The sequence below is a fragment of the Bufo gargarizans genome, chromosome 3, assembly GCF_014858855.1.
Source record: "Bufo gargarizans isolate SCDJY-AF-19 chromosome 3, ASM1485885v1, whole genome shotgun sequence".
In the NCBI taxonomy this organism is placed as follows: Eukaryota; Metazoa; Chordata; class Amphibia; order Anura; family Bufonidae; genus Bufo; species Bufo gargarizans.
In genome coordinates this window covers 611827527-611842579 of record NC_058082.1, presented here as the reverse complement: position 1 = coordinate 611842579, position 15053 = coordinate 611827527, and the positions used below count along the sequence as shown (strand labels likewise).

Sequence of the window (15053 nt, the reverse complement as noted above, 5' to 3'; positions counted from 1 at the left end):
TCATCTGCATTCATGGTGATCTTTAGAAAAGCTGGTGAAGGTATTCTGGTGCAGGCTGGTCTTCACCCTCTTCTCTCTCTGTCTGCGATTACAGAACCAAACCCGAACCACTTCCTTCTCCAGGTTGAGACTTTCAGCCATCCTCATGATCTCTTGTGATGAAGGTTTGCTCTGTTCTCCAAAATGGGACTCCAAAGCTTCTTTTGCAGCAATGCTGTTTTATACAAGTAGTAAAAGAAATAGTGTCAATAAAACTGCTACTTGTGTTGGGCTGAATTTCACATCTAATGGAGCTTCTGCTGCAGATTATGCTTGACAGTAGAAATAGCGCAGCCTGCAGACTACTCTCCCCATCATAGGTATAGTCACCATGACAGAACCCCAGCAGACCCTATTATAAGTGGGTCTATTGCGCACTCTTGGTGCCTATCAGCATCTTTTAAGGAAACCATGACACAGGTGTGAATAACCTTAGCAATATGACTTTATGGCAGATAACTTGGTATTGTTGCTGTGGAGGAATTTGGGCTATTACTGCTATATGGGCAGTGGGACTGGCTGTTTTGGGGGAGGCAGTGTGGCTTTCAATGTTTTGGGGGTACTTTGGCCCCTACATTATCTACAATACAAGGAAAAACACATATGTCATTGCTATGGGGGGATGAGAATAGCTGTGCTGTAAGGATTATGTGGCATTGACTATTATGGGGGTAGTGGGCTTATTACTATTATGGGATACTGAGTGTTACAGGACTTTATTTGGATCAACTAGGTAGCACTCTGCTTAGCCAAGTAGCACTCTGTTCTTCACACTTTATCTACTATGCAGGGAATTGGACTCCACCCTAGTGAAACCCCAAGGATGCTACCTCCTGGAGTAGTTTCAGTTCAGAGGCTGCTGACCCATGGCGGTCAAGAGACACCAGTGCGGGGCACCAAGGTTTCAGACAAAACTATAGTCAGGCAACAAACCAAAGTCAGGGCAGGCACAGTATGAGCAATCCAGTAAACAGTCCAATGGTCGGGCAGTGATGGTTCAAATCTGGAAACAGGCAGAGTTCGGTACACAGGCAGGCAAACAAGACAATAATGCACCTTTGAAGGAAACTAGCTAATTAGGACCTATTACTTGGACACCTTCCCAAAGGGGAAGCTGCCTTAAATTCCTTAAAGTGGACAGCCATTGGCTGCGGAAGACTGAGGTGGAAGGACACTCACTGTTTAAGAGCCAGAGAAGATGCACATGCTCAATGGGTGTAGACAGGCAGAGTAGGTGAGCAGCAAGCTCAAGTCTGTGTTGAATGGACAGAGCTAAGCTGCTTCGGCAGCCCTACTGCAAGGATGGAATAGAAGGAAACTGGTGGGGACAGACTGCTGGGAAAACAAGGTGAGTGTTCTAGCGACCATGCCCACTGGGAGAAGAGAGGCAGTCATAGGCACTGACGGAAAGCATAACGCTGAGGATGGCACTGTACTTCACATTGCACTGGCATTAGTATAGGGGAATATCAGCATATATGCATTTAGTTGCATCTAATGGGTGAAGGGCTGTAACTATTTTTGATTTCGAAATGTTGGAGAAAAAAAATATTTTATTCATGTGCAACGGAGTCATAAATTTGAAATAATAAATTTAAATTTTGTTGAAAGACAAACTGGGAGTAAATTAGAAATCCCCTTATTTCTCATTACCTGATCCCTATATAAAAGAAACAATCTGGCGCTCGTCTTAATAAATGAATCTAAGAATTTTAATAAACAGCAAACTAAGCTGCAAAAAACAATGTCAGGCAGCTACTGCCAAGGCCAATAAGATAATGGGTTGCATCAGAAGGGGCATAGATGCCCTTGATGAGAACATAGTCCTACCACTTTACAAATCATTAGTCAGACCACACATGGAGTACTGTGTACAGTTCTGGGCTCCTGTGAACAAGGCAGAGATAGCAGAACTGGAGAGGGTCCAGAGGAGGGCAACTAAAGTAATAACTGGAATGGGGCAACTACAGTACCCTGAAATATTATCAAAATTAGGGTTATTCACTTTAGAAAAAAGACGACTGAGGGGAGATCTAATTACTATGTATAAATATATCAGGGGTCAGTACAGAGATCTCTCCCATCAGCTATTTATCCCCAGGAGTGTGAATGTGACGAGGGGACATCCTCTGCCTCTGGAGGAAAGAAGGTTTTTACACAAACATAGAAGAGGATTTTTTACGGTAAGAGCAGTGAGACTATGGAGCTCTCTGCCTGAGGAGGTGGTGATGGTGAGTACAATAAAGGAATTCAAGAGGGGCCTGGATGTATTTCTGGAGTGTAATAATATTACAGGCTATAGCTACTAGAGAGGGGTCGTTGATCCAGGGAGTTATTCTGATTGCCTGATTGGAGTCGGGAAGGAATTTTTTATTCCCCTAAAGTGAGGAAAATTGGCTTCTACCTCAGTTTTTTTTTTTTTTGCCTTCCTCTGGATCAACTTGCAGGATGACAGGCCGAACTGGATGGACAAATGTCTTTTTTCGGCCTTATGTGCTATGTTACTAAAAAAGTACTATGGAGATGTCAGGCACTGGAACAAGGTTTTTGGTCTCTGAGACCTCCCTTTATCTACAAGCTACTACATCTGCATTCTCGTCTCTGTGGTGGCACAAGCCAGGCTTTTAGTGGAGTAGGTGGTTGCCTCGTGCACCATGACGGAGCTGGGTCTACTTACCTTTCTGTCTACAGCCAACTGAACATTGTGTCTGAGCTGAGATAGGGCTGCATTACACAACCTTACATACATACATGCATATCTAGCAGAGTCAAATGTGTGGGGTAGATAGATGTGGGCTGAATGATTGTTCATTCAACAACTACTATGAAAAACTTTAGAGACCAAAGGAGGAGAAGGCTCAAGCTGAAATCCCTGCCTTGGGTACAAAGAGAGCTTGTCCCACCTCTGTCACAGGGCCTCAAAGCCTTTACAAGACATATGATGTTATCCTCCTATTATCTCACTAGAAAGTGTATTTTATCATAGCCAGTTAGTGTTAGTGTTTAGTGACATACCCAGCCCAATACCCCTTGTCTGCTTCTGGATCATTTGGCTTCTACATGGAGGTCCCAGCATAGAACTTATTACCTTATTGTTGTTCTGCGCTTTCTTTTCCGTTCATTCCCTCCAATCTTTTCATTGTATAAGGCTGTTTGGGGGCAAACAAAAAGTGATTAAAAAAATGTAATTATGTGATACTATTCATATTTCCTTTCCTTTTATTAGTTAATGAAATTACTGAGTATACAGTACAGACCAAAAGTTTGGACACACCTTCTCATTCAGGTTTTCCTTATTTTCATGACTATGAAAATTGTAGATTCACACTGAAGGCATCAAAACTATGAATTAACACATGTGGAATTATATACATAACAAAAAAGTGTGAAACAACTGAAAATATGTCATATTCTAGGTTCTTCAAAGTAGCCACCTTTTGCTTTGATTACTGATTTGCAAACTCTTGGCATTCTCTTGATGAGCTTCAAGAGGTAGTCACCTGAAATGGTTTTCCAACAGTCTTGAAGGAGTTCCCAGAGATGCTTAGCACTTGTTGGCCCTTTTGCCTTCACTCTGCGGTCCAGCTCACCCCAAACCATCTTGATTGGGTTCAGGTCCGGTGGAGGCCAGGTCATCTGGCGCAGCACCCCATCACTCTCCTTCATGGTCACATAGCCCTTACACAGCCTGGAGGTGTGTTTGGGGTCATTGTCCTGTTGAAAAATAAATGATGGTCCAACTAAACGCAAACCGGATGGAATAGCATGCCGCTGCAAGATGCTGTGGTAGCCATGCTGGTTCAGTATGCCTTCAATTTTGAATAAATCCCCAACAGTGTCACCAGCAAAGCACCCCCACACCATCACACCTCCTCCTCCATGCTTCACGGTGGGAACCAGGCATGTAGAGTCCATCCGTTCACCTTTTCTGCGTCGCACAAAGACACGGTGGTTGGAACCAAAGATCTCAAATTTGAACTCATCAGACCAAAGAACAGATTTCCAGTGGTCTAATGTCCATTCCTTGTGTTCTTTAGCCCAAACAAGTCTCTTCTGCTTGTTGCCTGTCCTTAGCAGTGGTTTCCTAGCAGATATTCTACCATGAAGGCCTGATTCACACAGTCTCCTCCTAACAGTTGTTCTAGAGATGTGTCTGCTGCTAGAACTCTGTGTGGCATTGACCTGGTCTCTAATCTGAGCTGCTGTTAACCTGCGATTTCTGAGGCTGGTGACTCGGATGAACTTATCCTCCGCAGCAGAGGTGACTCTTGGTCTTCCTTTCCTGGGGCGGTCCGCATGTGAGCCAGTTTCTTTGTAGTGCTTGATGGTTTTTGTGACTGCACTTGGGGACACTTTCAAAGTTTTCCCAATTTTTCGGACTGACTGACCTTCATTTCTTAAAGGAATGATGGCCACTCGTTTTTCTTTACTTAGCTGCTTTTTTCTTGCCATAATACAAATTCTAACAGTCTATTCAGTAGGACTATCAGCTGTGTATCCACCTGACTTCTCCACAACGCAACTGATGGTCCCAACCGCATTTATAAGGCAAGAAATCCCACTTATTAAACCTGACAGGGCACACCTGTGAAGTGAAAACCATTTCAGGTGACTACCTCTTGAAGCTCATCAAGAGAATGCCAAGAGTTTGCAAATCAGTAATCAAAGCAAAAGGTGGCTACTTTGAAGAACCTAGAATATGACATATTTTCAGTTGTTTCACACTTTTTTGTTATGTATATAATTCCACATGTGTTAATTCATAGTTTTGATGCCTTCAGTGTGAATCTACAATTTTCATAGTCATGAAAATAAAGAAAACTCTTTGAATGAGAAGGTGTGTCCAAACTTTTGGTCTGTACTGTATATGAGACATGAAATATATTACATGTATCCATTCTCCTTGTGACCATACAGCTAAAAGCAATAAAATAAAATACAAAAAATTATCAAAGAATACAGAAAACTTATGAGATGGGTAAACTTCATACGTCCTCACTCCTACATTAGAGACTCAAGGACTTGTCCCATGAAAAATATTCAGCAAATTTTCAAACCAGCAACGGAATACTTATGGCCACTGAGTTGTTCAATAGAATCTATCTGTATAGCGCCACTGCTGTTTGCCCTGTTTCTAATTTCTGTCAGTGAGGTGCACACACATGCTCATTTCTATAAACTGCCCCCAGCTGCAGCAGACTGGACATGCCCCCTGAGAAATGAAACACCCCCTGAGCCGCCAGCTTGGAATATGTATGTACCGTAATTCAATGTGTACATGCTTATACTGTAATATTAACTGGTGTCTCTTGATGCCACTGTTGTTACAGAAACTAGAAAGAACTGCCATCCAGAAATGAGCCAATGTGTGGCTAAAGCCACATGGCAGACAGAGGTCATCTGTACTAAGGTAGGAGAGGAACTACGAGGGTGGCAAGGAGCAGTTCCTAAAGAAGGTGTTTGACAAACGGAGAGCCTCAGAGGAGTCTGTAAAAATGCTGCAGCTGCAACTTAGTTCCTGTGAGATGCCCCTGAGCAGATGTGAAACTGTGGTGTCGAGGGGCAACAACTGTGAGGTCAGTGAGTTGCATATGAGAAAAAGCCTCATGGACTGTGTGTGTGGAAAGATGTTTGTTGGTGTTGTGATGTTGTGTCTTGTAGATGTATTGTGAGGTGTTGTTGTATTCTTCTCTGGATGTGTTGTTGTATTCTTCTCTGGATGCCGCATTCCTGTGTAGAGCTGTGGACTATAGTTTTGGTGCCAAAGGAAAGACAGTGTGGTTAGAGGGATGGAGAACCCTTTGTTGGCTTATATAACCTTTAGGCCTAGGCTTTTCCATCATTTGAGTGTCAGCCAGAGGGTGGAAGAAACCTGTCCATCATGAGAGGGTTGATAGGCTGGTTGTACAAGAAAGGTGTTGTCCATCAGTGGGCTGAAGGCCCTGAAATAGAGTGACCAGGAGGCTATGGAAATATTATGTAGTGGGTCACGTTGCCTTGTTTTTGAGGGACACATAGTGAGTTGCCATTATGGTTTCACCTAGCAAAGCCTGGTGAATGTTTCCAGGGGTCAAACTGTGAGCTCACAGAAGGAATCACTGCCATTGAAACATATCTGCTATTTGTCTACAGTCACAGAAGAGGACAGCTTGCAGAATTCTGCATGGGCTGTCCTTGGTGTAGGCTGAGCGTTTTGTCAGCCCTGGGAGAAGTCAGCTGTGGGGGTTCAGCTGGGGCTGTGAGAGGCATCAGTCTAGTTGAGACAGAAAGGGACTGTTTTAAAGGGCAGCCTGAGGAAGAATCTCACACTAGCGTAGTCCAGTGTATGGATGCGGTGTAGAGAAGAGAAGTTATTCAACAAAGTCATGAGCAACTTCGTTAATAACTTACTTCGGCTCATCAGAGTCCATACATTCTAATACTGTGCGGAGATGAATCTCCATACAGTATTATTCCGAAGTTTAGAAAAAAGCAACTTCGGATTAGGCATCCGAAGCTCGCTTCGCTCAACACTATTCACAGGACAGTCCTATTGGTATATTTACTATATTTACAATTCCTCATAGATTGTAAGCTCTTGTGAGCAGGGCCCTGACTCCTAGTGTTTCAGTTGTATATTAGCCAGTTACTTTTGTTTTGTACATGAACCCCATGAAATTGTAAAGCGCTGCGGAATATGGTGGCGCTATATAAATAAATATTATTATTATTATTATCAAATTATCTGCTAAAGCAATTGGAATGCTATTCCCTGCATTTTAATGGAAGAATTATCAAAAATATACTCTTATTTCCATTGTGGCATCATGAGTAAATGTAAATGAAGGGACCTGTGCACAGTTATGTGTCCCCTCAGGAGTCATACATTTCAGTGGGAATTGTGTCTAAATTATTGCAGGCTGCGTTCTTCTGCCGGCATTATTTTTTCTTGAAGTAGATGTCTCGTCTTGAAATCCTGTCAGCTACAATAAATCTCTTTATGAACCTGACGTCAATGTGAATTAATAAGACTGACATATAGCGGTGTCACTGGTCTATTATCAGACAGACAGTTAATAGTTCATTCAGGGTAACAAAGCAATTGGACTGTGAAACATGCCCAGCCATTTACTATACCTCCAACTTGTTCTGCTTCATCCAGCCACTTAGATAAGATGGACTTTAACTTACAGGCGTTTCTGAAACTCAGCTGCAAATTTTCGAAGCGGCAGATGGTTGTTTGGCTAAATTCAGAGCCGTGTACTGCAGCTAGGGCTTCTCCAACATTTGTCTGAGTGTAACCTGCTTGAGAGTAATAAAAAACGGATCTATGTGTCAGGAAGAGGTTGGATCAACGCAACTGTTAAAGCAATATTCCAAAGAGTGACTTTTATGTTATATCCATAGATTGTCTGAAGAAAGGATCAAGGGATGAAACAATGTCAAGAGCTTGCAACTTTTGGTAGGCGATATAGGGCCTTCTCTAAATTCAGAAGATGGGGTTGTGTGTCCTCCATTACTCTTCTAAACTTGGAGCAAAACTGAATATTTTGGTCTATATTTTAGAGTTTCAGAAACAGAAATGCTGAAACTCCTCGTAGACTGTAAGAGAGATTGCCACTGGTCTTCCCCTTCCCTTTCTTCTCAGGTTTAGAAGAGTAATGGTGAATTTAGACATGGCAGATTACAGTACCAGGCAATGAGATTTTACAAATCTCATGCTGTAGACATTTTATGTGCATATTATTTCACATGCTCCAGATTCTAAAATTGTGCTAAAAAATTGATGCAGATTAGTGGAAAATTTCCACTGAGTGTAGACTTACCATAAATGGGAACATGGGATCCCAATTCTGGAACTTTCTGCAATCAGAGGTTTAAGGCATATCTTGTATTATATAATAATTACCCATCAGAACGCTCTTTTTAAGGTCTTCGTTCATGGAAATATTTGTTGGAAAAGAGTGCACAATATTATTGTCATGTATGGAATAGTAATTTAATGTCTGCTATTAAAGTTGTGCAGGATAGGGGATATGTATCTCAATGGTGGGGTTCCAATCAATGGGACCACCACCGATCAGGAGACAGAAAGAATGGAGAGATAGGTTGAGTATGCATGCAGATGCTCCATTCATTTTCTGTGGTACTGCGGGGAAAATCTAGCACTGCCAGTCCCCTATGGGTAGGGGATAAGTTGGTTTTGTGGAACCCCTTGAACAGCAGGCATTATCTTATAATGCAGTGGGACTGCGCTACAATTCGATACAGGTTTGGCGCAGTGTCTGGAAGATAGCTCCATTGTGTTTGAGATTGGTCAGAGTTTCAGTGATCAGACCCACTCTCATCACATTTTGATGGCCTATAGTGTCACAAATTATTAGTCCAGGACTCCTATAATGTCTCCACTTGCTATGGTCTAGTGTGATGTTCCCATTTATTATTGTAGTCTAGGAAATGTATGCCAGTTTGAAGCCTACATGCGGCGATGTTGTTCCAGTCAGGATGATGGAAACCATGATGGCACCCAATAGACCCAATAAATTAAAGGGGTCCTTTGAGCACCTGGTGTTTACTACATTATTATTCAGTGCATCATCATTAAGAGATCCATACCCAGCTTAATCCTCCTCATTTTGAATTCATTAGCAAACTTTTCCAATTCTCTGATTTCTGGGGAGTCAATATCAATGGGCTCCTCAATAGCTTTGCTCTTTCTTCTGAATTCTTGCTTGAAGTCTGTAGTTGTAACATCTTCCAGGAGGGTTTGATGCACTGGAGCAAAACCATGGCCCAGTGTGCAGGAGCTGGCACTCATTAGGCAGGGCGGTAAACTGCCTGTATGGACTCCTGTGGATGCAGGAGAAATCCTGAGTTTCATGATTTGCTTGTTGACATTAATATTCTATGTTTTACTCTGTGTTTTATGTGTATGTTTATGTGTGTAAAAAAAATACTACGTACTCTACGAGGGACAGCTGCAGTCCACAGGAGTGCACTGATTGCATGTAACTCAATGTAATCCTCTAGACTACAACTGTAGCTAAAATACCAGAAAGGCATGTTACAGAAAGTCTCCATGTAGCCTCTAGCCTAAAATGGTCACTGTCATTTCAACAAACTTTGCATAAATTAAAAGTGTACATGAACATAACAAATGTTAGAATATATCTTTTTCTGCCTTTTTCTTCCCGTTTCTGTAAACGTGTGTGCGCAGCAGGTGTGTATCTGTCTCTTTAGGTAAGCTGTTTTCTATCTCTCCTGTCCTCCTGTCTTACTGCAGCTCAACCTCTTCCCCCTCCCCTCTCCATAGACTTTTATGGGCAGCTGTAATCTAATCCTCCAGTGAGCAGACAGCCATCTTGTCTTCCAAGACAGAGAATGTTAGTTTTTCAGTCATAAGATACAGTATATTACAAAATTTCTCATATTCACTTGTTCTATTTATTTATGCAGTTGCTGAAAAGGCCATAACCATTTAAATGAAGATCTGTATATTTACACTAATTCTAATTACAGTATACGGCCATTTGTAGGGAGGCACTAGGATCAGCAGGCACTCCATATGTCATAAAATAGTGTATCCATGCTGCACAATATCATGGAGGTATTCACCCCAAGCAGCAATGCCATCATACATGACTCCAGCAGAAAGATCATCTGTACTGTATGCCACTGTATAAACTTGGAGGCATACAGAGGTATAGTGAGGTCCCATAAACTTCTATAGATGCCTTGAGGTGGTGCGGATCTGTAATGTGGCATGCATGAGAACTTATATACATCTACCAGTCAGTCATGGTCTTTACAGTAACAGAACGTAAGACCTTGTAGCGTAAATGACACAATATTGTGCCACTCTTGCTCTTATGGCAACTGTCTATTCCTGTATAAAAAATTAAAAATAAAGGTGTTTTTACAGTGTCACTGGGATGATTCACTAGATGGGCTTATAGTGTGTAATAAGTGAAGAAAAGTAGATATGAAAAAGTAATTACTAAGTGGATGGTCTGCAATGATACGTTGTAGGGCAAAGTCGAACCAGAGCTTAAAGGGGTTGTATCTTTTTGGATACTTCTACCGAAATGTTCTATGTTTTATCGTAAGAACACTCCTTACTGCAAAGGAAGCAATTTCAATAGAAGATATACGTAAATATTATATATGAAAGAATTGCTGTTTGGGCTGTTCGCTGTCATACATGTGGGTCTCTAGGTTTTTGTAGCAAAATGATGCTGAATATGAAGATAAACAGGAATAAGGAAGGCTACAATACACTGGACTGACAGCTTACCTTGTAGAGTACCTACTCCATTCACAACGTTGGAAATTGGCATACTGCATGTCTGTAAAATCCGTGTCTGGGATATACTTGCTGACAGCATTTCTGGAGCAGTAGGTTTTATTCCTAGGAAGAGAAATGGTGTCATAAAACACTCTGATATACGGAGCCTTTAAGCAGCAACATTCTCTAGAAAAGCAGTAGTAGATCTCAGCAGAAGGAAGGAAAACTTTATTTGAAAGGATACGATTTCTCCTTTCCTGCTCCTGGGATCCATTCTCAGGTTTACAAAAAAATAAAAAAATACAGGGAAACATGGTCCACAAATGTAGCCCTTTCTACCTTAGGCTTTATTATGGCTCGTACAGGAGCTGTGTAATTGGAGCTTTGGAAGAGACATTCCCGATCTGGTCCCATGGGTACAGAATCCAGGTGGGACGGGGGAGGGGGGCATTTTAGTGATAGGTGGCAAGCCTAGAGGTGGCCCTTTAGATACCAAATTTGTGCTCATAGTCAAAATACAAGTATGTTCACACTTGCCTTTATGATATGTTCAGAAATTGTACTCCTGTAAATCTTTTTTTTTTAATGAAAAATGGGAATGGATTAGAGATTTTATGACATTTGTTTGGGATCTCATTTGTCTGAATAAACCATGAGATTCAATTTGGGTACAAGTAGATTCTACCCGAATTGAAAATGTTTCAAATGCCTTGAAAAATCTCTCTCTTTCCTGAAAAATTCAAGAAATTCTGATTGTAAAAAATCTGGTTGAAAAAAAAAGTCTAATTTTGAGTCTTTTGTCAATTCGCTCATCTCTAGATTCAGATCACATCTAAATAAAAAAATATATAGATACATTTGCAAGACTTTGCACAGACTTCTCTAGCCTAGCTCCAAACCAGAGTTTCTCTTCAAACAGCAAGTGTTATTAAAAGAATATCATTTTACACTCTCCTATATGGACTTCAACCACCATCCAGCATTCTCTGCACTGAAGGGGGCCCTGGGATTCATCTTAAGTCCTGTGTCTCTTCAACTTTTAGCTTGAGGAACTTTGGATCACTGAGACAAGATTGATAGGCTGACCATAGGGCCCCCTTTGTTTTAGACATTGTTGGGGGTCATCTCGTGGAACCCCCCACTAATACAACGTTTTGACGCATTTATATGATAGACGAGAGTGAGCTAGAAACTTCTATTGCATTTTGGGCTGTCACAATAATGTGCCTTTACATTGCCCAGACTGAGCAAGCAATTATCAGGAATGAACCGTTACTTCCTGATGACTGCTCGGCAGTGGAGGTAAGAGCTGCATTTACGTGCAGCAGTCACCTCCACTGTATGGGGACAGGCAATCGCTACTGCCTTCTCTCCCCCTCATATAGATTCATTGTTTCTAGGCAGCAGATCGCTGTTCACACAGCACAATCTGCTGCTCAGGAACGATGCTCATTGTGGCTCAGTGGGTAGCACTGGTTCCTTGCAGAGCTGGGGTCTGAGGTTCAAATCTGACCATGGACAACATCTGCATGGAGTTTGTAAGTTCTCCGTGGGTTTCCTCTGGGTACTCCGGTTTCCTCCTACACTCCAAAGACATTCTGATAGGGAATGTAGATTGTGAGCCCCATTATGGACAGTGTGATGCTAATGTCTGTAAAGCGCTACGGAATATGTCATCGCTATATAAGTGCGTAAAATAAATAAAATTAAAAAATTCAAGAGGTGATCTGCAGCACCTTTACATGGGCAGATTATCGGCAACAAGCATTCATACTCACATTCGTTCCCAATAATTGGCCCAACAGTTTCCCTGTGAAAATCCAGCTTTGGTCATAGCGAGCTACTGCTATGACTATAAGCTTGCAACAATTAAAAAGCATTAGAAGTCATTCTTCATGCGTTTTTAATTATGTGACACTAAACACCTGATGTTATGGCAGGTTATAGTGCAGGACGTCTCCCGTGAAACCTTTTTCCATTAGGGCGCATTAAGACGACCGCACAGTGTTTTGCGGTCCGCAATTGCTGGACCGGAACAGGCGGCCCATTATAGAAATGCCTATTCTTGTTCGCGATTTTGGACAAGAATAGGACATGCTCTATATTTTTTGGAAATGAATGGGTCCACACCCGTTCTGCAAAATTGTGGAACCGATGCAGACCCATTCATATTGGTCGTGTGAATGAGCCCTTAGTCAGGATTAACACTCTGAAGAATAGGGTGATTTTTATGAAAGAACTAGAAGAAATTGCACTAATTATAACATATACAAAAAAAATGGGACTTACCTGTCATCACTCCATAGGTAGACTGTTGGTTTCCATAGTGGCATGATGGGTTTGGGTAGTGAAGCCCTGATGGTGTATTTTCCCCATTAGGCACAGCGAAGTAAGTAGGAGATAATTTAGGAATTTGCACCAAAGACAAAACAGACGAGACTGGTAAGAAAATATATAAGTATTCAAAAATATTCATTGTATTCATTCTATTGTAATTTTATCCTGTATGTTCAATGTACCATGTGAGTAACCATGTACCTGTATATAAGCTCCGTAACAACCAGGTCTTTATGGTTATCATTCATATAATACGCTTAGGTTATGTTCACACGCAGGAAAATGTGCAGCTGAATCAGTGTCAGAAACAGTAGGATTTACAGTCCTATATATTGTGGTTCCCACACGGATGAAGCTTCATTCAAAACCATGGCAGGAAGCGATATGTTCATTCCTTTTCATGGATTCCCATTGAGAAACAACAGGAAACAACATGTCGTTTTCCTTCAGATTTCCACCAGAATCTGCATGGAAAATCCACTGTGTGAACATACCCCTATCTTTCTTGGTCTTCTTTCTCTCATAGCATCCTGGTTCCCCTGCCACTTCAATATTGATAAATGATATGTGATGTCATTATGTTATCTTTTATTTAAAATAATAAAAAATACCAGAGAATAGGATTCCTCATGCCCCTTATACTGTTGAGTTGTTAAACAATTTCATCAATATAACAGCCATTATAGCTCCACACTTGTTGTGCCCGAGCAACCCCCTGTAGAACTTACAACTGGGTCCCTATTTTTGGGGTTGATAAGCCTCTGAAACAATGTAAAAGAAAGCTGAATATACTGTATTTGACATATCTTTGCGGGTCTATGGGTCAGAAATTGAAATCTAAGTCTGCTTTGAACATGCTTAGAGTTGCAACATATTTTATGCCAATTTCTGTAAATCTGTTGCACCGATGATGGTCCCATCCCCTCCTACCCAACCCTGTCTATCTTTTTTTTACCAATTTTCTTTTTGTGATCGTTCAGAAAAAATTTGCATATATGGAGTGTACCCCATAAAATGTATGGGGTATAACTCTTTATACCCCATAAAAGTGCCATAAATTATCTTACACATTCCCCATCTGTTTGCATGTTGACACTGTTGTTGTATTGCAGTATGTTGTACAGCAACATAGAAGATCCCGGGGGTATAGTATATAAGTAAATAGTCATACTAGCAGTAAAATGTTACTATTTATTTTTAATTGATAAATAATTATTATTTTGCATTATTTATAAAAGCATTAATTGAATAATATTAATAATAGCTATAATAATAATAATAATAATAATAATAATAATAATATAATAGGTGGTTAGTTTTGAAATGAGAAAATAACAATCAATTTTATTTAATTTTTTTAGAATAGCCGTGAATCAGAAATGAAAATCAAACCACAATTCTTGGGCTGATCATTATTTGCATAAGATAAAACATGAGCAGTTAGTACATTTTAATGGGCACATATCAATAATAAAGTACTTGAATTGTGCCGTTATGGTATGGGTTATGGAAATTCTAATTTTTGCAGATATTACTACATTCTTGAAATTACGTACATAAAATTATTTCATGACCAAACATATTTCTACACATTTTTTTCTCTAATAAATAAGCATTTAATCAAGCATTGAGTCATTTGGATCTCATATTAATGCTTTAAATACATGGACATATTGCATCTGCAGAATTTAGGACAGATCTAAATCTTTAAAATGTCATATTTACAGTCCAAGCCGAAGATAAGTATCATGGGTCTGGTAGAGAAATGTATATTGCACTACATGCATTCTGAGCTAGATACACACTGTAAAAAAACTGATTTTTAAGTATAGTACTACAAAAAAAAAATCAAAAAGAAAAAAACATAACTTTGGAAATACCTGTAGAGACCATGTTAGTTGTATGATTGGTGACAGGGAGATATTCTGCAGTGCCGTGATGCATCCTAAGGGGGAACGTGGCTGAAGAATCAGAATTTATCGGTACAAATGTATCAGCTGTCACAAAAGCTTGGAAACTCATCCCCCCAGACAATAGAAATAAACGAGAGATGAATTTTAAAAGTTCTTTCCAAGTCTTTTATGAATCTAAAATGAATCTTTCAAGAAAAGTTTTCCTTGGCTTGCATGTATGCATTAAGGGACTGCTTGGTGGGTGCATGGCGTGTGCAGGTATTTATACCCTTAGGAAATCCCTGTATCCATGTTAATGACTTCTTCCCAGTAGATTGCTACATAAATGCATCAACTGTCCTTCCCACCTGATATAACAATACCCAGCCAATTGGTCTGACTAAACAGAAACCTGAGATGCTCTATTCATTTGAATGGCTGTCCCTCTATGTGCACTGGACGACATAGGTTTAAGGAGAGCAGACAGCAGAGTCCAAGGGCTTAGTGTGAGAAATGTGACT

General features: G+C 40.6%; 1 protein-coding gene across 2 annotated transcripts; it reads right to left on the bottom strand.

Moving 5' to 3' along the window:
• On the bottom strand, positions 1-14662 carry LOC122933084 (pituitary-specific positive transcription factor 1-like). Of its 2 annotated transcripts, none has more exons than XM_044287842.1 (6): positions 14521-14662; positions 12593-12742; positions 8635-8856; positions 7156-7320; positions 3128-3188; positions 1-214 (listed from the first exon to the last, which is right to left on the bottom strand). In XM_044287842.1, exons 1-6 carry the CDS (start codon positions 14660-14662, stop codon positions 1-3), a joined length of 954 nt encoding a protein of 317 aa, XP_044143777.1. The 2 variants fall into 2 exon arrangements, with proteins under 2 accessions (XP_044143777.1, XP_044143778.1); XM_044287843.1 differs by having other exon boundaries at positions 12593-12658.
• Positions 14663-15053: the final 391 nt, after the last annotated feature.

Bases quoted from the DNA above. Each gene is read 5' to 3' on its own strand.
- LOC122933084 (XM_044287842.1), bottom strand. From the start codon at position 14,662: ATGAGTTTCCAAGCTTTTGTGACAGCTGATACATTTGTACCGATAAAT. The intron at 12,743-14,520 runs GTATTTCCAAAG...TTTTCTTACCAG, and splicing joins AACTAACATGGTCTCTACAG to TCTCGTCTGTTTTGTCTTTG. The intron at 3,189-7,155 runs GTATAGTAAATG...GCCCCCAAACAG, and splicing joins TGAAGCAGAACAAGTTGGAG to CCTTATACAATGAAAAGATT.